The sequence below is a fragment of the Schistocerca gregaria genome, chromosome X (assembly GCF_023897955.1).
Source record: "Schistocerca gregaria isolate iqSchGreg1 chromosome X, iqSchGreg1.2, whole genome shotgun sequence".
Classification (NCBI taxonomy): domain Eukaryota; kingdom Metazoa; phylum Arthropoda; class Insecta; order Orthoptera; family Acrididae; genus Schistocerca; species Schistocerca gregaria.
In genome coordinates, this window is record NC_064931.1 from 616,106,353 (window position 1) to 616,133,948 (window position 27,596).

The 27,596-nt window shown below is 39.7% G+C and overlaps 1 protein-coding gene across 3 annotated transcripts in view; it reads left to right on the top strand.

Annotated features, from left to right (window-relative positions):
- Positions 1 to 27,596, top strand: part of LOC126297516 (uncharacterized) — a 323,790-nt gene that overhangs the window by 155,083 nt on the left and 141,111 nt on the right. For all 3 annotated transcript variants that reach the window (XM_049988402.1, XM_049988404.1, XM_049988403.1), the window contains exons 13-16: positions 6,197 to 9,634; positions 9,984 to 10,042; positions 19,368 to 19,560; positions 27,384 to 27,557. In XM_049988402.1, coding sequence (XP_049844359.1) covers positions 6,197 to 9,634; positions 9,984 to 10,042; positions 19,368 to 19,560; positions 27,384 to 27,557 — 3,864 coding nt within the window. The remainder of the gene's footprint in view (positions 1 to 6,196; positions 9,635 to 9,983; positions 10,043 to 19,367; positions 19,561 to 27,383; positions 27,558 to 27,596) is intronic.

The following is a 27,596-nucleotide window of genomic DNA, read 5'->3' on the forward strand; positions in this document are numbered from 1 at the left end:
AGGGGGACAAACCAGGTGTCCAGCATCAGACTTAGCAGAACTACAACAAAAATCCTTGGAGGAAACACAGCTTGTGGGAGACGTGGTAGAACCTCTCATGTTTGCCGAACTGCGAGGAAACACAGTAACTGAATATTGATCCGAAATCCCTGGTGTTAATGCGAAGTCTGGTGAAGCACGGCAGCTAATGATGCAAGCCATATGTCGTTGTGAGGGACAAGGTGCCGAGGACATGGCTAGTAGGTATTATATCATTGAACCATGAAAGGAGACATGGAAAGCAATGGTGGAGGCATGTGGCTCTCGGAAAGTGTGGTGGTCGGAGATCTGCCTGCGTCAGAAGTACTCAGTGTCTGAGTTTGAGAAATGCAGTGACACATTGATTGGTCAGCAGGAGCTTTGCTGACGTCTGGTTTCTGTCCAGCACAGCACATCATCTGCTGCGTTCAGTGGAGGTGACAAACATGGTGGTACCAGCAGAGCAGAAGGATGCTTGAAGCTGACAGTTGATGCCTGTTGGGCGGCATCTTGGTGGTTGCTGGGCAGGGCAGGGCGACAGTGGAGGAGGGTTTCGGGCACCACAAAATGTGTGGCATCAGGTGTGATGTTGAAGACCAATCAAGCGCACCAAGGGGGTCATGCGTGGGTTGCTGTTTCTGTGTCCATGTGAGTGCTGTAGTCTCCACTGAGAGGAGGGGCCTGGGCAACTCCTGAGTGTGACACTGGTAGAAATAAAATAATGTTGTTGCTCCAATAATACAGGTGCTAACAGTGGTGGTGTCAGATAACTGTTGCGACAACAAGTGCCTATGAGGTCAGAGCATCATCTTTGTCAGCCAGAGACTGTGAAAATCTCAGGTCACTGGCTACATTAAGGTCCTAGGAGCTGGCAGATGTGGGGCGGGGATGGCAGAAAACCAGCTGGCGGGCCAGGGTTGGTGGTGAAGTGTCATGCTGAATGTTCTGGGGGGCACTAAATGGCCAGATGAGAAGGGTAGTTCTGCAGTAGCTTGGCATGGGCTCAAAATCCCCAGCTGTTTTGCCGCAAAATATGTGGCAGCATTAAACTGCAGTGGATAGCCTGACCAGAGGCACTGTCAACTAAAAGACACCTCACTACATTGACCAGTAGGTGCTAATGGCCAAGAAAATCAGTGCCCAGAATGGGATTAATAACATCTGAAACAGTGAAACCTGCTCGAGTACATGGTGGCAGACCTGAGCCAAGCGAGTGGGTATGCACTATGCACCCCATAATTTGGTATAGCTGAATTTTTGGCAGCACTGATCAGGAGAGGAGAGGTGGGTCCAGGATTCAGGAGTAGTTTACGGGGAAATGTAGAAAAGTGAGAACTGGTGTCATTGAGGTAGTGAAAAGGGGAACTGGTGTCACTCAAATCCCAGATGAATAGGCACTGAAGTAGTACAGCAACTGGGTACGCCTATTGCCTGACATCTGGCATCAGACTTTGGTGAGTCACGACAAAAATCCTTTGAGGAAACACAGCTCCAAACAGGGTACGTGACAAGTGGTAGAACATCTCACGTTTGCCAAAGTGTGAGGAAACCCAGAAGCTAAATACCAGTGTGAAATGCCTGCTGTTAATGTGAACCCCAGTGAAGAAACTATCTATGTGGCATTTTGTGAGAAAAGCTGCCGAGGGTGTGGCTGGAAGATGTTACCTCATCAAAGCAAGAACAGAGACTGAGCAACTGATGTTGGAGGCATGTATCTCCAAGAAAGTGTACCCTTCAAAGGTCTACCTGTGGCACAAGTGACCAGTGTGAGTTTCTGAGAAACACAGTGATCCATTGACAGGTAGGAGCTTTACTGATAGCTGCTTTTCGGCTGGTGCACCATGTCATCTGTGGCGGTTAGTGAAGGTGAACGAAGAGAGTCGCTACAGGCCAAACAACTACCTTGTTGCTACCACAAGTCTACCTTATGCCCAGTGAGATGTATTCTAATAACTATGGTCGGACAGCTGTTGAGGAACTATTGGTACTTGTGGCTATTTAGTTCTGATAATAAAACTGGGAGGAATACTGTGATTCAGTGGAAACCCTTGTTTATCCACGTCTCCAAACCTGTCTTTGATTGTCAGTTGACTGATAATGGAGGAGAGAGAGGTGAAAATTAAGAGGGAGAAAGGAGGGACAGGGGTTGAAAAGTGGGTGAGGAGAGGGGGAAGTGAGGGAGGGAAGGAGAAGAAGAATGCCTGCTGGGGGGGGGGGGGGGGGGGGGTAGAGTAGTGGGAGAAGACAGTGCTGCATGATCTGTATGGAGAAGTAGTGGTATGGACAGGAGAGAGTAGTAAAAATGCAAGGTGATGCAATGGGAACACGTTAGCAGAGGTTTAGGCCAGGGAGATTACTAGAGCACAGGATATGTTGGAGAGGCAATTCCCATCTGCATAGTTCAGAGGAACTTGTGCTGGAAAGGAATATCCAAATGGCCCGCATAGTCATGCAGCTGTTGTGAAGGCTTAGTTTTGCCATTTGCAGCATGTTCAGCAACCAAACGGTCAAGTATAGAATGCTGTACAGTAATTGCAGCATAGTTGAGGGATGATGTGGCTGATTTCACACACAGCCATGCCTTTCTTATTGGGAAGGAAATGGTTGTGACTGGACTGCAGTAGGGACGAGGTGGTGTGTGTGTGTGTGGGGGGGGGGGGACAGGTCTTGCTTCTGGGCCGACCACAAGGGAACGACCCATAGGGTGCAGGACTGGGAGCAGGATTGGAATAGGGATGTACAAGGATATTCTGTATGAGGGGTGGGTGGTGGGATGCTTCTTTTGACCATGTGCGTAAGATTTTGGGTGGTATATCCCTCATCTCAGGGCATGATGTGAGGTGCTCAAAGCCTTGGTGTAGGATGAGGTTGAGCTTCTCAAGCTCAGGGTGATACTGGGTGATTGGAGGAGTGATAGGCATCGGCTGGTTAACAGGTTTACTGGTGTCAGACTAGCAGATGGAATGAGAGACTTGTTTATGGGCGGACTATGTAGGTTACTGCCTATCAGTGAGGGCTGTAGTAAGGTTATCGGAATATTTTGACAATTCTGCTTTCCAATGCAGATGCAGCATCCATGGATGCTAAGGCTGTAAGGAAGAAATTTTTTTGACATGGAATGGGTGACAGCTGTCGAAGAGGATGTACTGTTTGTGGTTGGTGTGCTTGATATGGACTGATGTATTTGAGGAGCCATCAGAAAGGTGGAGATATACATCTAGGAAGGTGACTCAATGAGCTGAGAAGGACGATGTGAAGGGGATTTGGAAATGGGTGTTAAGGTTATGAAAAAAGAGTGAAAGTTGTCCTTGCTGTGAGTCCAGATCATGGAAATGTCATCAATGAATCTGTCATACAAGAGCTTTTAGGGGTTGACTGCATAGGAAGGATTCCTTCAGATGACCCATAAGTAAGTTGGCACATGATGGCGCTATGTGAGTACCCATGGCAGTACCATGGATTTGTTTGTAGATTTAATGTTCAAAATTGAAGTAATTGTGGTTTAGGATGTAGTTGGCTAGGAAAATTAGGAAAGAGATGGTGGGTTTGGTATAAGGATGGCAATGGGAAAGGTAATGTTCCATGGCTGCAAGGCTGGGGTGTGGGGGATATTGGTGTACAATGGTGGTAATGGAACAGGAACTGTGGAGAGACAGTGAAGGAAGTGAGCAGTGTCTTGAATGTAGGATGGGGTGTTATGGACAATAGTTGAGATGTGTTGGTCAACAAAGGCAGAGGTTTGTTCTTTGGGAGCATTGTACCCAGCCACGATGAGATGACCAATAGAGAGACCTGTGGGGTTAGGTTTGTGGAGTTACAGGGAATAGGTAAAAGGTAGGAATGCGTGGGGTTGCTGGTGTGAGGAGGGAGATAAATAGGATTCAGGTGTTAGGGTTTTGGATGGACCTAAGGCCTTGAGAAGTTGCTTGAGGTAATGTTGGACCTCTATGCTGGGGAGACTTGTATGCAGACGTGTCGGAAAGTTGGTGGAAACCCTCAGCCACGTAGTCACTGTGATCCATACCGTCTGTGGTATAGTCTTTGACTGGGGGAAGGGTGATAAGGTGTGTACTGATTTTCAGGTTATGGATGGCAGTGTGTTATATATGAGTGATGTTGGACTCACAGTGGAGGGATTTAGGAAGGGAAGAACATTGCAGTTTGAGGCAGGCTGGAACTGTTGTAAATAAAGTTCTAAATGGGATTTAGGTTGGCTACCATTGGGGTGGGGCAAAGAAATGTTTCCACTGCAAAGAATGAGTAAAGGAAAGAAAGCCCATTACAAGCCCAGCATGGTTGAAATTAGGTTTGGGCTAACGATAAGGACTTTAGAAAATACTGAGACTCTTACAGGGGTCAGAGTTTTAAGGGATTTTTTGTTGTTGTGCTACTGTGCTCCATGCATTAGTCTTCTATAGGTGAGTGTTTGCCTTTCCCCAATTTTACATATTGCTCCATCCAGGAATTTCCATTATTGTTAATTATTAAAATACTTTCTTCAATAGGCAGTAGTGTCAAATTTTTCATGAAAATTTCCAAATTTATTGTGTCATTCTGTATAAAACTATAGTTAACCATTAAATTTTCCAGCATCCACAGGCACATTTTTCGTATGTATGTAGGAAATGCTTTTTGTGTGTGTTTGTGAACTTGTTCATTTTTAATTTATTTTACATCCTTTTTTTCTACGTGTTGCATGTACTAGAGCTTACAATCATATAACCATAGTATGTTAAAATTTTATTTCTTCTGCATAAAATAATGTACAGACAGAAAAATTACATTAATCTCCTTTCAACATGTTATTTGATCAGAAGAATTGCAAGAGGATCTGTGAGACAGGATTTTATGAGCGTAATCAGTAGAGACTTTGAAATTAATGTACTATATCATCTGTATAATAATAATAATGATGATGATGAACCATCTGGCTGCAGTGGTTTCTGGAATTAAAGAAAAGCAGTTAGAAAATTAAAGGGGTTAGCATCGGATAATGTCCTAAAGGGGGTACGACGTCAAATGGGACAACTTGGAGTAGGAGAGACACCACAGGAATTTTTAATTTCCACTGTCTATACTTTTAAAAATAAATTCATAAAACTTTGTCAGAATGACCAGAAAGGATTCAGGATTTACACTTATAGTGTTGGAAGTTCAAAAATATAAGAAAATAATCTATTTTTTTACATTTGTATTTCACCTTTTGTTCACTTACCAATGGCTGCATTTGTTGCTATCGGTACACTTTTCTTCATATGTAAGGGAGATTCTTCGATTTTTGCACCACATACAAACCATACTTACAGGTGTATGAAACTCTATAATTTTCCTAATCTATTAAAAACTGTGGTAAAAATTGAGATAATTAACTATAAAATTTGAGTTTTTCTAAACATGAAGGTTAAAATGTAACAGCTCATTCATTTTTTCATAAATTAAATAATTTCTAGAGTTCCATACACCTGTAAGTATGGTTTGTATGCTGTGCAAAATTCATCAAATAATCGCTCTTACTTGTGAAGAAACGTGTACCTATAGCAACAAACACAGCCAATAGAAGTGAAAAAATTATGAACTTTCACATGCAAAATTTTTTTTTTTTAATTTTTTTTATCTTCCACTGCTATGATTGTGAATCATAAATCCTTCCTGGTCATGCTGACAAAGTTTTATGAATTTATTCGTAAAAATATAGACAGTGGAAATGTCATGTGGTGCCTCTCCTGCTCCAAGACGGTCCGTTTGATGTCCTACCCCCCTTAAAGAATAGAAAGTAACTTACCGCATACTAATGTAGGTATACCAGTTGAAATATAGAATTACACACAGATATAAGTGAATTGTAAGACCTTAGTTCCATTAAAGATTTGTGTGAATTTAGAATTTTGGCTGGTGGGGGCTCTTGAAAACTGTACTGGTCATAGAAATAGTGATCATAAAATGAAAAAAAAAATAGATGATTGAAGAACTACCAAATTTTAGGAGGCTGATATTATTTGCTAATCGTTTTTTTTATTAATTTTTTTGGACTGCCTATGTAATAATTATAAAGCTTAATCCCAGTATCAAAAACTGTTAAAATTGTCATGACTTTTAGTTTATTTTACATTATAAATAATTGTGAATGTCTAAAATTTCATCTTGTCTGAAAGCAGATTTTTTCTTCTCCTTCCAACAGGCAAATCAAACCTACATTCCGACTGACACTTCTGATGAATCATATAGTAGTCAAGGAACAATTTTCCAGCATGGCTATGGACCTGTATCTGACCACTCAGCATTGGCCCAACATCCTTTACCATCTGTTCAGATGCAGATACCTGTTAGTGAGAATCAAGGTGCTCTACATAATGTGCCTGACACACAGCATCCATCTCAAATTGATAATGTTCAGCAAACCAATATTGTGCCAACTGCTCAGAGTACTGAGATGCAGACTGATATCAGCATCTTTCACATGCAGTCACAACCTCAGTATGCAGTAGAGACATATTTGTCTCAACCAAGTCAGTCCACTGCTCAGATGCATCAACAGCCATCTTACATTCCCCATGTACCGCTTAGTCAAGAAGAGGAAAATATTTTACATATTGAACGACAGTTGAAACTAAAACTCATCCAACAACAGGTTCTGCAGCAAGAGAAATGCCACCAAGATCTTACCAAGTGCCAACAAAGCATTCAACAACTTCAGCAGGCATTGCAGCAAGCAAAAGAATCTTATCATGGAAACAAAATAGCACTGGAGTCAATACAGAAACATCAGACGCTCACACAACAACTTTCTCATGAACTAGATGAGATTTCTAGTGGTAGTTCAAACCAAGTGAATACTCAGCAACAAACTACTACACATGACAGAATGTTCCCTCAGGAAGACTCAGAAGTTCTTGCATATCAGCAAAGACAAACATGGCAACATGGTGAGGCTGTTGTCGCAGATCAGCCAATTCAGTCACAGGAAGTAACTGAGAAACATTTTGAATCTAGAAAATACGACACTCCTGCATCCGTCTTAGAGCCAGGTTTACCACAGAAATTGGTGGAAGACAGAATATGTTACCAGTCAGTTGATAATTCACAAGGTGCTACACCAGAAGACCATAGCTCTGACACTTGTAATATTAACAAAGTGATTTCATCTATAGAAGGATCACAGTACATCCAGGAACAGATAACTCCACAGTCTCTCTCTCCACAGAAATCATATGGAAAGGAAAACATTTCATCAGAAGAAACTGTCATTGAATCACATAATGTAATTCAAACTGTCAAGGAGGGATGGTTGCCAGAGCAAATGTCTAGTGTGATTTGTCCTACGCCTGAAAATCAATCTGTTGAACTAGAGAGTCACAAAATTCCATGGCAGGATCATGTACCTAGTCAGATTCAGTTACAAGATAATAGTCAACTAACAATTCAAGAACAGCCAAGTGGACTGCCATCGACAGGTAACAAGGAAATTTCACCAGCTGATCAACAGTACAGTGCCATTGGCCCAGATAATAAGTTTATGCCAAATGCACCTGTACAGCAACAATTCTCGATAATGACACAGGCTCAACAAGAAACTCGGAATCAACAGGTTTTAGTTGACCATGAAGGACAGAAGGATGAACTGACAGGTCATATAATGGAAAAAGTCAAGTTTGAGCAACCAAGCCCCCAAGAGTTTGGAGACAGTCAGCAAAAACAGGTTTCAGGGTGTGAGTCCCAAGAGATGACACCTGAAAACAGAGAGAGATTACCACAGGAAAGTGAGTTTGTTTCTCGTGTGGATGGAAAGTATTCCACAGGTGAAATGATAACTCAGAGTGATATAAACCTGCAACAGATGCCTGTGCAACCCGAGAGTATGTTTGTGACTTCTGTAGGAGGAGAAACTCACCAGGCTGTTCCTACTTTGCCTCAACAAGAATATAAGGAGCCTGTTGTAATTGCTCAGATGCCATTATTAGAAGAGCAGTTATCAGAACAACTAAAATTGTGTCAAGATACAGCACCCAAGGTAGTTGAAAGAGAACATGTGCCCATGCATCAGCCACCTAAGAAAGAAGAATATTCTCAGAGTGAGTACAAACCAGGTTTAGAAAGACAAGATGGGGGAGTGACAGGCAGTCATGATGTGATCCAGGGTGTTGTATATGGATCTGAAGTGAAAGAAAATGTTTTGCACTTTACAGATAACCTTCAGAAGGAAAAGAGTCAACAATCACATTTTCTGGAAGAAAAAAACACATTACATGAAAATCAGCCAGCTGTAGTAAAAGTAGAGCCTCCTATTACACAGTACCAGATGCACTGTTTAGAACACGTTTCATCAGCACAGCAAGAACTGTTACAAAATCAAATGGTAACTGAACAGAAGGAACTACTTCGCGTTCATGATACATCTGTATCAGAATGGACAGAGGAGTCCACCATTACAACCGAGGAGGATATAACTATGAGCCAAGAAAGCAATCAGTACGAAACCTCATCCAGTGAGTTCAGTCAGGATGTGCTAACTAAACGTAAAGCCAAAGTGGTCCAATACAGGCAACAATCTTCCAAAACCAATACACTTGTGATTACACACCAGCAGCATGTGCAAGGGCAGCTACAACAGAATTTTGGTGTAAGTCAGGAAGATTCAGCTGTGAAATTTATGAAGGCTACACCCGAAGCAACACTAATGCCAGACAGCACAAATCAACTGCAGACCCCACATATACTCAGTGGAAATTTTTCCCCAGAAGGCATAGTACAGAAGGACAATAAAGATTTGGAAAATATGTCTACAGCAGTTACCTCAGATACTGGATCACATGTAGTGGCAACCTGTGAAACTTCATTAAAAGATGTGTATGCATCCCAGAATGTTTTTGAAAGTCAAGAAGAAAGTGTAAGTTCTGAATATCAGAACAAAACTTCAAACGAGCTTGGACAGACTCAAATATGTCAAGTAATGCCTGGTGAGACCCAAACACTTTCTCATCAAGAAAATATTGTCCAGCTTGAAAGGGCAATACCACAGCAGCATGTGTTAACACAGTCTGAAGCCCTGTCAAATCAGCTACAACAACTGATTACACAGAAACCTGACCATTGTCAAACTAGCCAAGAGAATGTACTACACCAGCAGGGGATGCCACAAGAACTGTTGCTGAATGTACACACTCAGCAGAATGTTATCCAGTATTCTGTTGGTGATATGCCTCAACAATTACAGGTTGAAAATGTGGCAATTGGTGGTCCTGGACATTCTCATTTACAGCAAGAGGGATTAGTAAGTCTTCAGAAAGCTGGGCACTCAGAAGCTTTGACCTATCAACATCCTGCTGAAGCGATGCCACCTCTAACACTTGCAAACACAACTGAATGGAACACTAACTTGGCACAACAGAAAGCCCCTAGTCTGATTTATGTACCGAGTCAAAACTTAGAAATAATCTCAGGTGATAAAATGCCACAGGCTGGTATACTGATGACAGCAACTGAAATACCTAGGCAGAACCTTGCTGGCAATCAACAAATTATGCAACAGGAAACAGGAATTCCTCATAAGGATACAGCAGTGAAAGGTCAGGGTTATATGGAGCCTGTATATGTTAACACAGGACACCCAGTAATGCAGGTGAGAGATAACAAAATAAAAATTTTCATTGAATATCTGTGTATGTCAAACGGTGCTTCCTCTCCAAAGCAACACTTAGAATTGTATGTTAATTATGTAGTATGAATGGAAAAAAAAATCATCATAGAATCCCAATCTCTTTAATTTGTGAATTATTGTACTGGACTGTAATACTTGTTTGGTTAATCATTTTATTTTGATGTATCCCTGTGGCATCACAAGTTTTAATTACCTTGTTTACTGTTGCATGATGTTAGAAAATAAGTTTACTTCAGTCTCATACATTGCTTTCTCTATGACTTTTCCTTAGTGTATTGATTTTAATTCTTGTAAATTTTTCTCCACATAGCCTCCACATCCTCATTTGGATACAACTTCTGATCTTGCATCTGGAGGCCCAGCTGACATGTAAGTTATATGCTGTTTTGTGGTGTTTGAAATTCATTGTGTAAATTTCAGTTTCAACCTTTGTGTTACAAACCTTTCCCAGAAGAAGATAAAAGTTGAGACATGAATTAATGTGGAAATAAAATGTTTGTATGTGTAGCACTGGTATTTTGGACGTGTGTGAAAATTAACACTCTGTGGGAAGTCTGCACCATTTTGTTAAGTGTTTTTGTTTTTCCATAAGCATAATAGTTGTTATCACTCCCTCACAAAGTGACCTCAAATACCAGTTTTCTCCAGAATATATTTGAGCACTTCCTATATTGTTGGTTGAAAACGTTACTCAAAAGGTGCCAACTCTGATGTTCTTAACTTTTCACTCTGGTATTGCAGTTACTTAACGTAACATCAATTGATCTGGCCTAAATGATAACTGATAATTTGTGATAGAGTTACCATTTGGACTGATAAATGCTGTTGCAGTTTTTTAGACATTGCAAGACATTTGCAAGAATAAATATCAGTGACAGAGACAGCCCTTTGAATGTGTCATTTTAAGATAATGTAGTCGTAAGGTCATTCTTGGGTGGGACTTAATGAAGGCATCACAGGCAGTCAGAATGCGGAAGATAAGACTTCGACTGACAAAGCTAGTCCAACTAGCACATAAAATAAAGATTGCTCAGGGCAATTTTTTGCTATTGAAGATGTTATCCCATCATCAACAACAAAACAAAGTCAAGCCTTCAGTCAAGATGCAGCTGAGAAACTTTTGTTGATTTCAAAAAGCTGCAGGCTCGTATGAGAAATCTACAAATCACCAATGAACCTAATCATTGTAGGTGGTCAAGGAAAGCTTTGGATCACTAATGGTCATGAACAGCCACAACTCAGCCGAAAAAGTATGTGCATTAGAACAACCGAACCAGCCCTGGATGAAGAGGGCAACACCATTAAATAAGAATGATGCTTTGCTACCACTATAGACACTGTATTGGAGGGAGATACTATGGAACTGCAAATAGTATCTGGTGTGACCAAGGAATAGTGTCGGTGAGTATTAGCTGTTCTGCACCAATTTTCAGATGCTTTCAAATCCAGAGGGTAGAATAGACAGACAAAGTGACTCATAGTGAAACACTTATCAACACTGGCGATGATCCACCAACTAGCCAGTGCTCGTGCACTTCAGTTAAATTTAAATTTTATTGCTTATAAAGATAAAACTGTAATCCAGTTCTGTTAATGATCAACATGTGGATGTATTTTCACTGGAAAAATTTTGTAATGTTTGTAAACCTACTGAGATGTTAAACGTGATAATGAGTTGTCACTAATATACTAATCACAAAAGTCTTCAAATTTTGAAATAGGTTCTACAGGGTGCATACAACCCGGGACATCCAGGAGATCTGGGAAAAACCCAGGAATTTTTTAGAATGCCAGGAATTTTTCGTTCAGTTTTCAGTCGAATTTTTGTAATCTTGACTAGTAAGAATCAATACTCTAACAAAGGATATTACTGTATCCCACCACTGCAGAATAATACTGCAACAATAAAACGTGAACGAGGGAAAAAAAATCGAAAATAAAAAATAAATTGCAAAGGAAATGTGCCATATACAACAACAAAACACAGTGCTCATACAAGCATTTGTCAAAGCATGTGTCAAAGGCTTTAGGAAGACCATGCAGTGCTACATAACAACAAATTGCCTCCGATGAGCATGACGTCACAACTGTTTACATTAGATTTATTTTAGCAGTTATGAGCAGTCTCATGCGCATGTGCAGTTATGAGTAGTACCTTCTGTGGTGTCACCGCCAGACACCACACTTTCTAGGTGGTAGCCTTTAAATCGGCCGCAGTCCGGTAGTATACGTCGGACCCGCGTGTCGCCACTATCAATGATTGCAGACCGAGCGCCGCCACACGGCAGGTCTAGAGAGACTTCCTAGCACTCGCCCCAGTTGTACAGCCGACTTTGCTAGCGATGGTTCACTGGCAAAATACGCTCTCATTTGCCGAGACGATACTTAGCATAGCCTTCAGCTACGTTACTTGCTACGACCTAGCAAGGCGCCAGTATCCGTACCATTGATATTGTGAATTATGTACCATAAAGAGCGACGTTCTCCATTAATGGATTAAAGTTAAGTATTCCACCAGCTACGTCCGTTTTTCTCAATTCTAATTCCCTTGTCATGTTCCAGACCTCACGCCAGCCTGTGTGAGCTAAAACGCGTGCATTTCGGCCTCCTTTAAAGAAACCCGGTTGGCTCTCCTGCCAACCACACCACCTTCTCCCGTTTCTGGCTACAGAAATGTGGCTGCTCCTGTTTAAGCAGTCACAGCAAGCAGTTAGATGCAACCAGGAAAAATTTTACTGCCGCACCCAAGATGTCAGATTCACGCATGCGCAGCAGGCCCAGGTCAATGAAGGAGGGGGGGAGGGGGGTGGCCCATCCCTGTTGGTTTTTGAACAAACTCTGTAAGTTGGTTTTTGAACAAACTCTGTTAAGTTGGTTTTTGAACAAACTCTGTAAGTTGGTTTTTGAACAAACTCTGTAAGTTGGTTTTTGAACAAACTCTGTAAGTTGGTTTTTGAACAAACTCTGTAAGTTGGTTTTTGAACAAACTCTGTAAGTTGGTTTTTGAACAAACTCTGTAAGTTGGTTTTTGAACAAACTCTGTAAGTTGGTTTTTGAACAAACTCTGTAAGTTGGTTTTTGAACAAACTCTGTAAGTTGGTTTTTGAACAAACTCTGTAAGTTGGTTTTTGAACAAACTCTGTAAGTTGGTTTTTGAACAAACTCTGTAAGTTGGTTTTTGAACAAACTCTGTAAGTTGGTTTTTGAACAAACTCTGTAAGTTGGTTTTTGAACAAACTCTGTAAGTTGGTTTTTGAACAAACTCTGTAAGTTGGTTTTTGAACAAACTCTGTAAGTTGGTTTTTGAACAAACTCTGTAAGTTGGTTTTTGAACAAACTCTGTAAGTTGGTTTTTGAACAAACTCTGTAAGTTGGTTTTTGAACAAACTCTGTAAGTTGGTTTCTAAATGAATCATAAGTTGTGTGGGGTAGCTGTGCGGTCTCAGGCGACTTGTCACGGTTCACACGACTCCCCTGCCCTTACCTTAAGATAGATTAAGTAGTGTGTAAGCCTAAGGACCAATGACATCAGTAGTTTGGTCCCATGGAAAAAAAAACCCATAAGTTGATTTCTTAATGCGTGCATAGTGTACGTGATGTCTGTCGTGGGAATCCACATTGCATCTAGAAATAAACTTTCCTGTAGGCAAAAGGGGACTGAGCTATACAAGCTGAGTGGTGTAAAGCTGAATGAGGGAACGCCAATCGTTGTCTGATTATGTGGTTGATTGGGTTTGCAAATGATCAGCATTGTTATAATTACTATAGAAATCCATAGATTCAGACTACCAGAGTGGAAATAAATGACTAGCAGGAATAACAGGTAGGAAAGATTACGTATTATCTTCTCGGTGTATCCAGGAAAATGAAATTTTGTCAGAAAATTTTTGGCCATATCACTACATTAGTAAGTGCCAGTTCTATAGTCCCCGTCTAGCAGCCGCTTAAGTTGTATTCTGGAAGTAGTGCGGAAAATAGTTTGTAAGAACATAACAACTCCTAACTAGAGAATCATCAGGGATAACTAAACCGGTGATAGTGGCAGTGTTAGTGAAGTTAACCGGCGAATAAGTTTTGACAAAGGTAGGAATAGTTCCAGAATTAGCCATGACAAGATTGTTTGTATGAACGAGAGGAAGCAAGGACATCACACAAATTATGGAAGTATATGACGATTCCAAACTTATATTAAAATCTCGTACTACTACTTTTCAATCTCATGCACGAGAAACTGGAACGTATGAATGAAATGTGAAACTGTTTTCAAACATAAAGCTTTTTGGTTGTAGTAGGCCTAATAGGCATTTTATGTTGGTCTTCATGAATTATATTCTGACGTGTTATAAAAAATGGCCATTTGTGCCAAAACAGTCTCGTTCATTTGGTGTGTATTACAATTTCTGCAGTGTTAGAGAGGCCCATTTTGTTTTATTTAGCAGTGACAAAATATACATAATAATATCGAGAAACCACACCAGTCTTGGGTATTATTTTTATTAACAGCTTACACTGTATTAGACAACGATATTTCAATTTTTCATGTAGCAAAAAATTTGACGTACTTTGATGAGGTAATAGATCCTGTTGCAGAAAGGAAAGCACGCTATGTAAAGCAGTATCAAGATTAGAGAGAAAACAATGCTAACAGTTAAGGATTGAAGAAAGGTGTACTGTATTGCTTGTCTCTTGTCTTTACTGGTTTTATTTGTTGTTGTTGTTGTTGTTGTTGTCTTCAGTTCTGACACTGGTTTGATGCAGCTCTCCATGTTACTCTATCCTGTGCAAGCTTCATCATCTCCTGTACCTACTGCAACCTACATCCTTCTGAATCTGTGCAGTGTAGTCATCTCTTGGTCTCCCTCTATGATTTTTACCCTCTATGCTGCCCTCCGATACTAAATTGGTGATCCCTTGATACCTCAGATCATGTCGTACCAACTGATCCCTTCTTCTAGTCAAGTTGTGCCACAAACTTCTCTTCTTCCCAATCCTATTCAATACCACCTCATTAGTTCTACCCATCTAATCTTCTGTAGCACCACATTTCTAAAGCTTCTATTCTCTTCTTGTCCAAACTAGTTACTGTCCATGTTTCACTTCCATATATGGCTACACTCCATACAAATACTTTGAGAAACGACTTCCTGACACTTAAATCTATACTCGATGTTAACAAATTTCTCTTCTTCAGAAACGCTTTCCTTGCCATTGCCAGTCTACATTTTATACCCTCTCTACTTAGACCATCATCCGTTATTTTGCTCCCCAAATAGCAAAACTCCTTTACTACTCTAAGTGTCTCATTTCCTAATCTAATTCTCTCAGCATCACCCGACTTAACTCGACTACATTCCATTATCCTTGTTTCGATTTTGTTGATGTTCATCTTATACCCTCCTTTCAAGACACTTTCCAATCCGTTCAACTGCTCTTGCAGGTCCTTTGCTGTCTCTCTCAGAATTACAATGTCATCGGCGAACCGTAAAGTTTTATTTCTTCTCCGTGGATTTCAATACCTACTCCAGATTTTTCTTTTGTTTCCTTCACTGCTTGCTCAATATACTGATTGAATAACATCGGGGATAGGCTACAACCCTGTCTCACTCCCGTCCCAACCACTGCTCCCTTCATGTCCCTTGACTCTTATAACTGCCATCTGGTTTCTGTAAAAATTATAAGTAGCCTTTTGCTCCCTGTATTTTACCCCTGCCACCTTCAGAATTTGAAAGAGAGTATTCCAGTCAACATTGTCAAAAGCTTTCTATAAGTCTACAAATGCTAGAAACGTACGTTTGCCTTTCTGTAATCTATCTTCTAAGATAAGTCGTAGGGTCAGTATTGCCTCACGTGTTCCAATATTTCTACGGAATCCAAACTAATCTTCCCCGAGGTCAGCGTCTACCAGTTTTTCCATTCGTCTGTAAAGAATTCGCGTTAGGATTTTTTATCCGTGACTTATTAAACTGATTGTTCAGTAATTTTCACAACTGTCAGCACCTGCTTTCTTTGGGATTGGAATTATTCTTGAAGTCTGAGGGTATTTCGCGTGTCTCTTACATCTTGCTCACCAGATGGTAGGGTTTTGTCAGGACTGGCTCTTCCAAGGCCGTCAGTAGATCTAATAGAACGTTGTCTACAACCGGGGCCTTGTTTTGACTCAGGCTTTCAGTGCTCTGTCAAACTCTTCACGCAGAATCATGTCTCCCATTTCATCTTCATCTACATCCTCTTCCATTTCCATAATATTGTCCTCAAGTACATCGCCCTTGTATAGACTCTCTATATACTCCTTCCACCTTTCTGCTTTCCCTTCTTTGCTTAGAACTGTGTTTCCATCTGAGCTCTTGATATTCATACAAGTGGTTCTCTTTTCTCCAAAGGTCTCTTTAATTTTGCTGTAGGCAGTCTCTATCTTACCCCTAGGGAGATAAGCCTCTACATCCTTACATTTGTCCTCTAGCCATCCCTGCTTAGACATTTTGCACTTCCTGTCGATCTCATTTTTGAGACGTTTGTATTCCTTTCTGCCTGCTTCATTTACTGAATTTTTGTTTTTTCCCCTTTCATCAATTAAATTCAATATTTCTTCTGTTACCCAAGGATTTCTACTAGTTCTCGTCTTTTTACCTACTTGATCCTCTGCTGCCTTCACTACTTCATCCCTCAAAGCTACCCATTCTTGTTCTACTGTATTTCATTCCCCCATTCCTGCCAATTGTTCCCTTATGCTCTCCTTGAAACTCTGTACAACCTCTGGTTCTTTCAGTTTATCCAGGTCCCATCTCCTTAAATTCCCACCTTCTTGCAGTTTCTTAAGTTTTAATCTACAGTTCATAACCAATAGATTGTGGTCAGAATCCACATCTGCCCCTGGAAATGCCTTAAAATTTAAAACGTGGTTCCTAAATCTCTGTCTTACCATTATATAATCTATCTGATACCTTTTAGCATCTCCAGGATTCTTCCATGTATACAACCTTCTTTTATGATTCTTGAACCAAGTGTAACCAACATTATAACAAAATTATATTTAAATTTCCACTTTTCTGACAGCTATGCATTAATCGCCTTGCAGAACAATGAAGTTATTTTTGTCGATTTGCTAAGGAAACTTGGCTTTTATTAATCTTTTACGCTGAGGCAGTCCACGTGTTTGAAACAGTGTTTAGTTCGACACTATTAGCTAATTTCAACTGCTCGCTGCATTTCAAGTGCACGTTTTCCTATTCTAGCACATATGGCATCGTGCCATAATAAAGAATCAAAAATGAGTTAATACATCCCGCAACTGACTCTGAAAAGCTTAATGGCAGGTTGAGGCCTACTTCATCGGGAATCTGGACATAGGAATATGCTTTTTAAGTATGGACTTGAAATGTGCCATTTTAGTATGATTCACGAAATTCCGATGCTCTTGGCATATCCTCTGATGTCTTTTTTTCCTTTTGTGACATAATGTAAGATCTTTTAATGTTGTACACATACGAACGTACGGGCTTCCTGCATCATAGAAGCTGCCAAAGTGCAATGGCGCCTGTTATCTGGTGCTCTCTGACAACTGCTGAAATGAACCTATTTCTAACAGGAAAACTTTGAGGACACGTCGCTGGAATCGGCTAAAAATTTTACTGGCACATTTGTGTGATGTATCTTAAAGTGTAACATGTGTAAAAAAATCAACATTATATGTGGAAAGCTTAGCTACTCTTGCAGCTTATTAACCTTAGAAACCTATATTATATGTGAAAGCTTTGCTTTTCTTGTAGGAACACCATGTATATTAATTTAAAACATTAACTTTTCCTGTTTGTATATCTGCGCTACATAAGTGATGTTGCTATTAGCTGACTACATCACGTGTCCTGTGGTCTGAATATCCACTGTCATCGGCTGGCAGGATCACGTGACATGAGCTATGACTGGCTTACAAAAGCGAATCGCAATCTCGTTTACAGTAGTTCAGAACGTAACATGCAGTGTTTGGTGGAATTCGAATTTATTCTTTTGTAATATGAAAAAATGCAACTTATATGTTGCAGCACATCAAAAATCTTTCCAAAAGGAGTTTTCTTCCCTGAGTTTCATTTTCTAAAGTGTCGGGAAATTCTACGTCCGTATATAAAAACATAACCATTCAAAGGACTGATAAGTTTTACAGTTCCGAGGGAAAATATACTGTCCCTTAATAACACAGAAAAAGTGTGTTTTCATCTGGGAGAAAGTGTATTTTTACCCGGGAAATCCAGGAAAAATCCAGGAATTTTGTTTTCCTTGTCTGCGTATACACGCTGTACAACAATTGTTCCATTGTCAGCTAAAATAGGGGCAGACCCCCAGTAGGCACTTCACTGGCTGTGCAATGTGCATTGGAGCATCATCTTGCATAAGAATGATCCTACCCACACATTAATGATATTGAAAGGTTGGAATGATGTTGGTTGTGCTAAAGACTCCTTAAAGTTTACCAGTGACGGTACTGGTAACACGACCCGCAGAACTCACCACCTCAAAAAAAAAATATGGCTCTGTGATAAACAGTGCCATCAACCCACACCACATGGTCAGCTTTGCAGAATGAAGTGGTACCAGTTGTGTGTGTGGATTTTCCATTGCTCATATTCTGCATGTGGACATGTGCTTAGAGATGGAAATGGGTTTCATGGCCATTCATTGTCCACTTCCATGAGAGCAGTTAATTCCAGAGCGAATGTTTCTCTTGATGGAAGGTCAGCAGGAAGCAACTCTTAAACATGGGTGATGTTGTGTGGATAACAACGAAGGATGTTTCGTAGGATTTTATGTGCAAACTTGCAGGCATGTCCAACATTTGTGCATTTCTCTGAGCACTGTATATTTGCACACCACCACTCGTCCTCTTCTGCAGTGCTGTAGCCACATCTTTGGCAGATGTCAGATCAATTGCTTTCCTTCCTCTGCTGTATTGCACTTCAATCAATCCCTTTCTTCATATTCTTGATTGTCTGGTATTTTTTCAGGGCTACTGATGCACAACCACCATTCTTGTTAGAGAGCTTGACCAATAGTACATGCTCCTGACAGTCATATTAGGCAGGGTGTTTTTTTTTTTTTTTTTTCCATGATGTTTCCCCCTACGTCAGTAATATGCTGTTAAAATTTCACATCATTCTGAGCAGTGGTTCTCTTTCTACAGCTTTTTGAAACTGGAACTTTAGTTATGGTCACCCTGTAGTAGTGTTTTGAGTGTTTGACTCTCTTAGATAAATTGGAATATTGTGGCATAAAATTCTTTGTTTGGATGGTTTACCACTGAGGAAAAATGGAAGGCTCAAAAGGAGTCCGTTCCTTCATTTTCAACAGTTAAGAAACACACGACTGAATTTAAATTTGGCTATTTTTTTGAGAAAGGTCATTCATCTGAATGGTGTGCTGCTGCAAGCATTAATGGAACCACTGACAATGTGCACAGTATGGTGTTGAACAATTAGCATTTATAGGGGTATGGAATGCTGATGCACTCGGAACAAGGAAACTAGTTAAGCTATTGCAAAAATGATTGTTCTTATTTCATATTGTGCTGAGAAAGTAGGTGTTTTTGTGTTAAGTTAGTCAATGAAGTTATCACATCACCTTTTTGTGTTTGAAATAATGTTCATGAGCTTACATGTGTGTGATTCCTTTGTCTCAGATAATTAATGTCTGAATTATTTTTCAGAGCTTCAGATAAGAGAATGAAAAAGCCAGTCAAACGTCGCACAAGAGCTGAAAGAGGACCAAAATTAACGGTATTATCAGTGGAAAATGGAGGAAGTCTGTTAGAGTGTCTTTTGGAATCCAGCAAACACAGAACTGTAACTTTCAAATGGAACAAGGATGCAATGGCACCTAATGAAATAGCAAATAGATTGGTAGGTCACCATGTGAATTAAAAGTTGTATTGTTGAGAACTCAACACACATTTTTCAATTGCTCTTGTAGAAGACTCTTAGGTTATGAAATTGTTGAGTACCAAAGTAAAAACTGATTGTGTACGCATTTCTTATAATGTCAAATATATATTTGGAAGTTCCCAATTTCTGTCATATGTTTAAACTATGTTTATTCAGGTTCTGTCAGTTCGTGATTGATAATCAGGGAATTACTGTAATGTAACCAATGATCCTCAGCAATTCACTGGTGTGATTTCTGTCGGTAGACCTCTTGTCCAAGAGAAGTTAAATAAAGGATTTCTTGTAGTGTATTTGTCTGTGGACCAAACTGTCGAGTTACTACTCCTTTCTTCTAGTGGATATGATCTGTGTTTAGTGGCGTTATCCATTGATACTTTAATTTTACAATGTAAAGTCCAAGTTAGAATGTCAACAATGTTATGAAAAGGATAGATTGCCACCCACAGTAAAGATAACACGTTGAGTTGCAGGTGTGTGTGTGTGTGTGTGTGTGTGTGTGTGTGTGTGTGTGTGTGTGTGTGTGTGTGTCCTTTTTGGAGAAGGCTTTGGCCAAAATCTCAGTGTGTAACACTCTTTTCATTGCGCCTGTCTGCAACTCAGCGTCTCATCTGTGCTGACTTCTCCAGATTTTACAAACATTAAATAACAAAATAGCACTAATTGGTATTTTCTGCAACCTGTGTAAGATATTTACTATGTGAGTCACAGTATTCTCCTGGATGAACTGAACTGAAATTTTATGGGTTTGATGGTAGAGTCAACTAATTGACAATGTCATATCTAACCAATAGAATGCAGAAGATTGTACTTTGTTATGCAATCAATGTAGTTCGGGGATATTATCCTGTCTAAGGAGAAATCATGTATGGGGTTCCTGAAGCCTCAATTGTAGGCCTGCAATTGTTCTGTTCCTCATGTATGTAAACGATCTTCTGTCTAATATGCAACATAATAATTAGTTCTTTTTGCAAATCACACTAGTATTGTAACCAGTCCAACCGTTCATACAGCAACAGAAAATGTGGTGAACAATGTTCTTAAAAGTATTACTGATCAGTTTTCAGAAAATGAGCTTGTTCTTAATTTTAAAAATGCACATCATATTCAGTTCTTTACATTTAGGAGTGGTTAAGAAATAATAAATAGGGTGGAAACTTTAAAATTCGTAGGTGTCTGTATTGATGAAAATTTAAACCCGAAAAGCACAGCTTGGAACTGCTAAACCAACTTGTTCAGCCACATTTGCATTTAGAATCATTGCAGATCTTGAGAAGAGACAATCACTCAGTTAACATATTTTGCATATTTTCATTCAATAACGTCATATGGAATAATGTTCTTGGATAACTACTCTTTAAGAAAGAGTCATGGCCATTCTGACCCTGCTTCACAATACATTTATACCCTCACCATGAAGTTCGTTGTAAATAATCCATTGCAGTTGTAAAAGAACAGTGATGTGCATAATTACAATACCAAAAAGAAAAGAGACATTCATTACCCACATTAATGTTGTCTTTAGCACAAAAGGGATGCACAATGCTGCAACTAAAATTTTTGATAACTTACCAAGTGGTATAAATATTTGACAGACAGCAAAGTAAGATCTGGAAACAAAGTGAAAAAGTTTCTTCTTGATAACACCTTTTATTCTGTAGTAGTAGTTTTTATTATTGTGATGTGTAAAAGGTAGTGAATAGAAATTACTAACTCACACCTGTACATTGGAAAACAACCAGTTATAAATTTTCAGTAAGTAGACAGATTTACAAATTAAATTGCAATGTGAATATAAAATGTCTTATTTCACAGCATTACGATTTATCATACAAATGATTCATGGAACATGAAACTAACTAACTTATCTATTTCTATCTTAGAATAGATATCACTGGAATAAAAGTACAATAGAAAAATGATTGTCAGTTACCTGAGCACTCAACAACAAACATACAGCTCTGGGTGAATGGACAGGTCCTCTGTAACAAATACATGCAGTAGACCAGGGGCTTCTAAACTGCAGCCAGCGGAACAACACTGGCCTGCAAACATCGACAGTCTGGCCTGCAGTAATGGGTCAGACATGATGGTATCCAGCCTGCTGTATATTAGTCAAACCTTGCTAATCGAACACCTCCAATAGTGAATGAGTCGCACAGTGAATGAAAGCGGGTTTTTTTCTTTTTCTTTTTTTCTTTTTTTTTTTCTTTTTTTTCCCCCTTTTTCAAAGAGTTAAGTTGTGCCAAAAGCAGTAAAAAAGCCATGAGGGAAATTATGCAACTGATCAAACTGTGTCAGTGAAAGACTCAACAATGATTAATTTAAATATTTAATCTTTATAAAAATTGCCACACAGCAAGTCAGCCATTTCCAATTGAATATTGTGGTGAGAAGATGTACTGTAATTCTGATACCATATGCAGTTCGCGCTATGTTCCGACTACTGCGGTGATGTTAAGAATGCACAGAAGTAATAAGGTTTCATCAAAGCACATTCAGTGGCCTTCGTGAGTGGTGTTTATGTGTAGCAGTGTATATTAAATGAAATTAAGGCCACAGCTCAAACTAAAACAATAAGAAAATCACTGCATAAAAACTACTGCTATTCCTTTCAGTGTCAGCTTGTAAATGTTGGTGGCAGTGGTAAGGGTCAAGAAAAATTCTGAGTTGTACCAAGGAGTTCCAAGCAGTACTAGAATGTCAGGCCTCGAGAAAACTTAGACACATCTTGGCCCTTGGGGCTTAGTGGACAAGCCAGTGTGATCCTTAGGCTAGGCTAAAATGTTTGGAGAACCCTGCTCTAGTCCATGTGGTGGATAAGTAGGAGTTGTGGAAAATTGTGAGGGATGGGGAGGACAATAAAAATATTAGGAATATATTATGAAAGCTACAAAAGATGAATAGATATGAAGCCAAACCTTTGATTACAAAGGCTATTATTAGCTTATTTTTTAATAACCTTACTGACATTTTTAACGTCACGTATATGGAGAGGTCAAAATAGTGTCTCTTTATAACCCACCTAGCAGATACATTTACGGTGTACAACAGAGCCCTTAATGCACACAACCCATTCAGATGGTCTACATGCATCTGCATTATGTGAGAGAAAAAATGACACTTTGTATACCTTGTCAGAAATTTCTGAAAATGACACATGCAATAATCCAGCTAAATGAACACTTCTCCGTGGCCATGTGGGTGCCACATGCTCATGATCACATCCTCATAGCCCGTAAATTTGCAGCATGCACATATGCGATGCACTTCTCTTATCACCAGAGTTGGGCAATATTGTTATTTGTGAATAACAAAAATGCAGAGTATTCTTCATTTACATGAATAAAAACATTTGTCATCTGTGAATAAAAAGTGTTAGCAATAATAGATAGATCTGCAATCCAAGGAAATTTATTGCTCCAGTTATTTGTCATTTGTTAAACAAGTGTAATTTATGTTGCTTTTCAATTCATTTTCAGAACAACTGTGTTTTTTGCCCCAAACATCTCAGCAGGAAACTTATTTAATTTTTAAAGATTTTCCATTGCAACAAACTACAGAAAATATGTCCTACACTCTCACAGAGGATATTGGTGTCTTAATCTTGTGAACTTGTCTTTATTTCAGGATAATGGTGTAAGTGTTTCAGATCAGAACCTTCTTGAGCGAAAATTGAGAAATCATCAATTCTGTTGTTGTTTTTGGCTGGTAACTTTGTTGTGATCCCACATTATTTTCAGTTCCCAGATCACACTCAAAATAAATTTTGTTTTTATACTATTGCATGATTTGAAACTCGTGACTCAGTTTCTTCGACATTTATTTGGCTGTTATCATTATGTTTTCTTTTGTAAGCCTCCCTTGGTCATAGAGAGCAATACAGGTGAACTATTTGTTTTTAAATTGTGGGCAAGGCATTGCTGCAATAACCACGGTTGGTGTTTAAAGACGGATAAAGTCGTCCAGTTCTCTCTTGACAAAGTTGCAATGTGCTGCATTATTACAAACCCTAGACAAAGTGTCTCTTCCGAAATTATTCAGCCTCAAAGCTCAGTGTAACTGCATAGACGCATGTTCGATTGTAAAACTATTCTATTTTCCACTAAAAAAAGGTTACTGAGTTAATACCGAAACACTTTTGGATAACTTTGGATATCGAGCAACATTCCACAAATGTTTAGAAGATTTTAGAGTTAGTCTGTTGATATTAGTTATTAGCAACCAATAAGTTCTTACTTGGTTCACTCATTTTGTAGCACTGCAGACATGAACAAATTGCATAATTATATGAATGAGGCACACACATCTGATAGTTTTAGCAGTATTGGTGCAGCGAAGGAAGTTACTGCAATAATTTTTGCTGCATTCTCATCATGTTAGGCTATTTACATTCAGTGCTTCCAGATGTTAGCAGGAAGGTGGAGGGGGGGGGGGGGGGAGAGTACTGTCAAGTGCAGATTTAGTTGAATTGGGCAGAGTTGGTAGTGTAACTGCTAAGGCCATCTGCCTGCAAAGCAGTTGTATGTTGTATTTGTTATGCTGTAATGCAAGTACAGATGTGCTGTGCCCTACTAAGCACCCTGTGTGTCTTTGTCTTCCTCCCACTTATGAATCAACTTGTACAAGCAGTTGGAGGGGGACCTGCAATTCAACATGACTCCAAAACACGGTACAACTTGACTTGGCAATTTTTCTCATTATGGGAGATGAAAGAACCAACAACAACTTTGAAATCTGGAACAAATCCACTTTTTCAACCTCCTCTTTGCATTCACCATGTGTACCTTTCTCAGCTAGCTTCTACAGCTTTATAAAGTGTAATAACTTACCGTGACACATGTGTGCACACTGAGGCACATTTCTGTGCTAACCATTAATAAGTTATGTATCAAATAGAAACTGCATAGATCCAAGGTAACATACATTGTAGAATCCTGTGCAAGAAGTAAACAAAGAAAACTGCATAAATACAAGGTAACATACGTTGTAGAATCCTGTGCAAGAAGTAAACAAAGAAAATGCAATAGTATGCTACGTTATTCATTACTTAAGTCGTGAATAATAAGTAACGGATAATTATGTCTACTCACAGATGGAAGAACCCCTTTCCCCATGCGTATTTTATTAGTGAATAGACTAATTTTAATAATCTGTTTGTTTGGATGATTATCCAGGCAGAAATTTATTCAAATAAAATCCATCTCTGCTTGCCACTATGCCTTGCTCTTTCTTCATCTTTCCATTCAGTGGAATTGATAATGTGAACTGTAACAAGTCCTGTTAATTCACTTCCCTGATTTACTCCCAAGAGCCTACACAGTATTGCTGGATTGAAGTTTTTTGTTGATTATAAACTAAATTGACAGTTGTAATCAGTTGTCAGGCCCCTCAATGAAAATATGTTTCATTTGTTCTGTCAGAAATAGTATCAATGTCAGTGCAATTCTAGCTGCTAACTGAATGTGAGCATTATCTCATCAGCTATTCATTTATGCAAATATACTGTTCCACAGCTAAGCCAAAAACCATCAGTGACATCCAGTATTCAATTATCAATTTCATTTTCATTACACATAATCAATCTCGGTCGCTGTGGTAATATTTGGTGAATATAAGGTATAGAGCGTATGCAGTCTCTGTAGAAAAGATATCAAATCGACAGCTAAAAAGAAATTCTAATTTTAAATGCATTCAACACTTGCTAGGCCCATTAGTGCCTCTACATAGTAACAAAGGTGTATAGTGTTCCCATAGCTGCATGGCAGAACTGTCCTGTGAGTGCATGCCACTCAATTAGTGCAGTCTGCGTGACACCAAGTGCATAGACTTGTGGCTGTGTGCTTCCACAACACATGTAAAGCAAGTGATGGGCAGCGAGCACTACTTGAGCAGTCTTGCCACGTGGATACAGTGCTCTAATGCATAATGCTAGGTTGTAGATAGCGTGAAATTAATGGAGCAGATGAGGTGTGATAGAGGGAACAGGTTTCACTAGTATCTTCAAGCCCTACAGCAGGTCCACCTAGGAGAGAAAGTGGTCCAAAATGTATAGGCCTCCCTCCTACTACTAAAACAATGGGGAACCAGGAAACATGGAGAAAGGTGGAAATGTGCAATATGATGCAGTTGATAAGGTGGTCTCAAAAAGATGAAAGAATTAAATGCTGTGGCAGCACCTCAGGCTATTGCGTAAATGGGTGGAAACATGGCTGGAAGTGAGGGGCAACAAGCTGCATGATGAAAGCAACAATCCAGCGTTATGTTCCCCTTCCAATCACCAGCAAGGAAAGAAGTTACGTAACCTGTCTCCTTAAATAACAGAGGCCCTTCACACATAGTTGTCTGCTATTGCAGGCTGCACCATCCATTTGTGATGTCTGTGAGGAAAGCATTTCAGTGTTGCACATTCTCGCATTGTGTTTCTTATAGTCTGCTAAGAAGGTGGCAATAATTTTGCATTGTAATCTGCCCTCTGTTTCAGTTGACAGATAAATATGTTGGACGTTTTCAGGTTGTGTGTTCAGTCTGCACTCCCGCGTAAGCTTTCAGATTGAGCTTTTAGTATGTTACAGAGTGGCTGGTTCATCCATGTTTGGTTTTGATTATTGATCGTCCAGTTACATACACTGAGGTAACAAAGGGTATGGGATATCTCCTCATATCATGTCAGACCACCTCATTGTCAGCAGAGTCCAGCAACTGAACATGGCATGGACTCAATAAGTCGTTGGAAGTTCCCTGCATAAAAATTGAGCCGTGCTGCAAGATTTATGTCAGGTGATCGGGATGGCCAAATCATTTGCTCAAATTGTCCAGAATGTTTATTAAACCAGTTGCAAACAACTGTGGTCCAGTGAAATTACGTCTTTGTTTGAGAACATGAAGTCCATGAACGTCTGCAAATGCTCGTCAGATAGACAAACATAACCATTTCCAGTCAGTGATTGGTTCAGTTGGGCCAGAGAACGCAATCCATTCAATGTAAACACGGCCCACCATTATGGAGCCATCACCAGCTTGCACAGTGCCTTGTTGACAACCTGTGCCACACTTGAACCCTACCATTGGCTCTCACCAACTGAAATCGGGACTCGCCTGACCAGATCAGTTTTCCTGTCGTCTAGGGTCCAACCAATGTTGTCTTGAGCTCTGAACAGGAGCTGCAGGCAACGTGCTGTTAGCAAAGGCATTTGCGTCTGTCATCTGGTGCGATAGCCCATAAAATGCAAAATTTCACCTCAGTGTCTTAACGGATATGGTCGTTGTACGTGCCACATTGGTACCTGTGGTTTTATCACGCAGTTTGTCTGTTAGCACTGACAACTTTATGCATACACCACTGCTCTTGTTCGTTAAGTGAAGGCCATTGGCTACTGTGTTGTCCTTGGTGAGAGGTAATGGCTGTAATTTGGTATTATCTGCATACTCTTGATGCTTTGGATCTCAGAATATTTAATTCCCTAATGATTTCCGAAATGGAATTTCCCAAGCATCTGATTACGACACCATTCTGCATCCAAAATATATTGATTCCCTTCACATGGCCATAATCACATCAGAAACCTTCTCATGTAAATCGCCTGAGTACAGATGACACCTCAATCAATGCACTGCCCTTTTATATCATGTATATCCGGTACTGCCGCCATCAGTGTGTGTGTGTGTGTGTGTGTGTGTGTGTGTGTGTGTGTGTGTGTGTGTGAGAGAGAGAGAGAGAGAGAGAGAGAGAGAGAGATGTTATTGTTTGGTTTTGTAAATCAAAATGTTACTTTTCTGCTTAGGTGGAGCAAAATCTGCTGCCAAAGCACCATTCTGACCTCCTCATTGAGTTAATAAATGATATTGTAACAAAACTGAAAGATGAGTCTTACAAACTACCTCTTGTGGCTGTTTGTTCACCAGAATCAGCTAGAAAGCCTAGAGAACGCACAAAGTTGATTGACCCTTTTCCAAGAGTAAGTGTTGAAATTTTAATTCTACCTAAATTACTAATA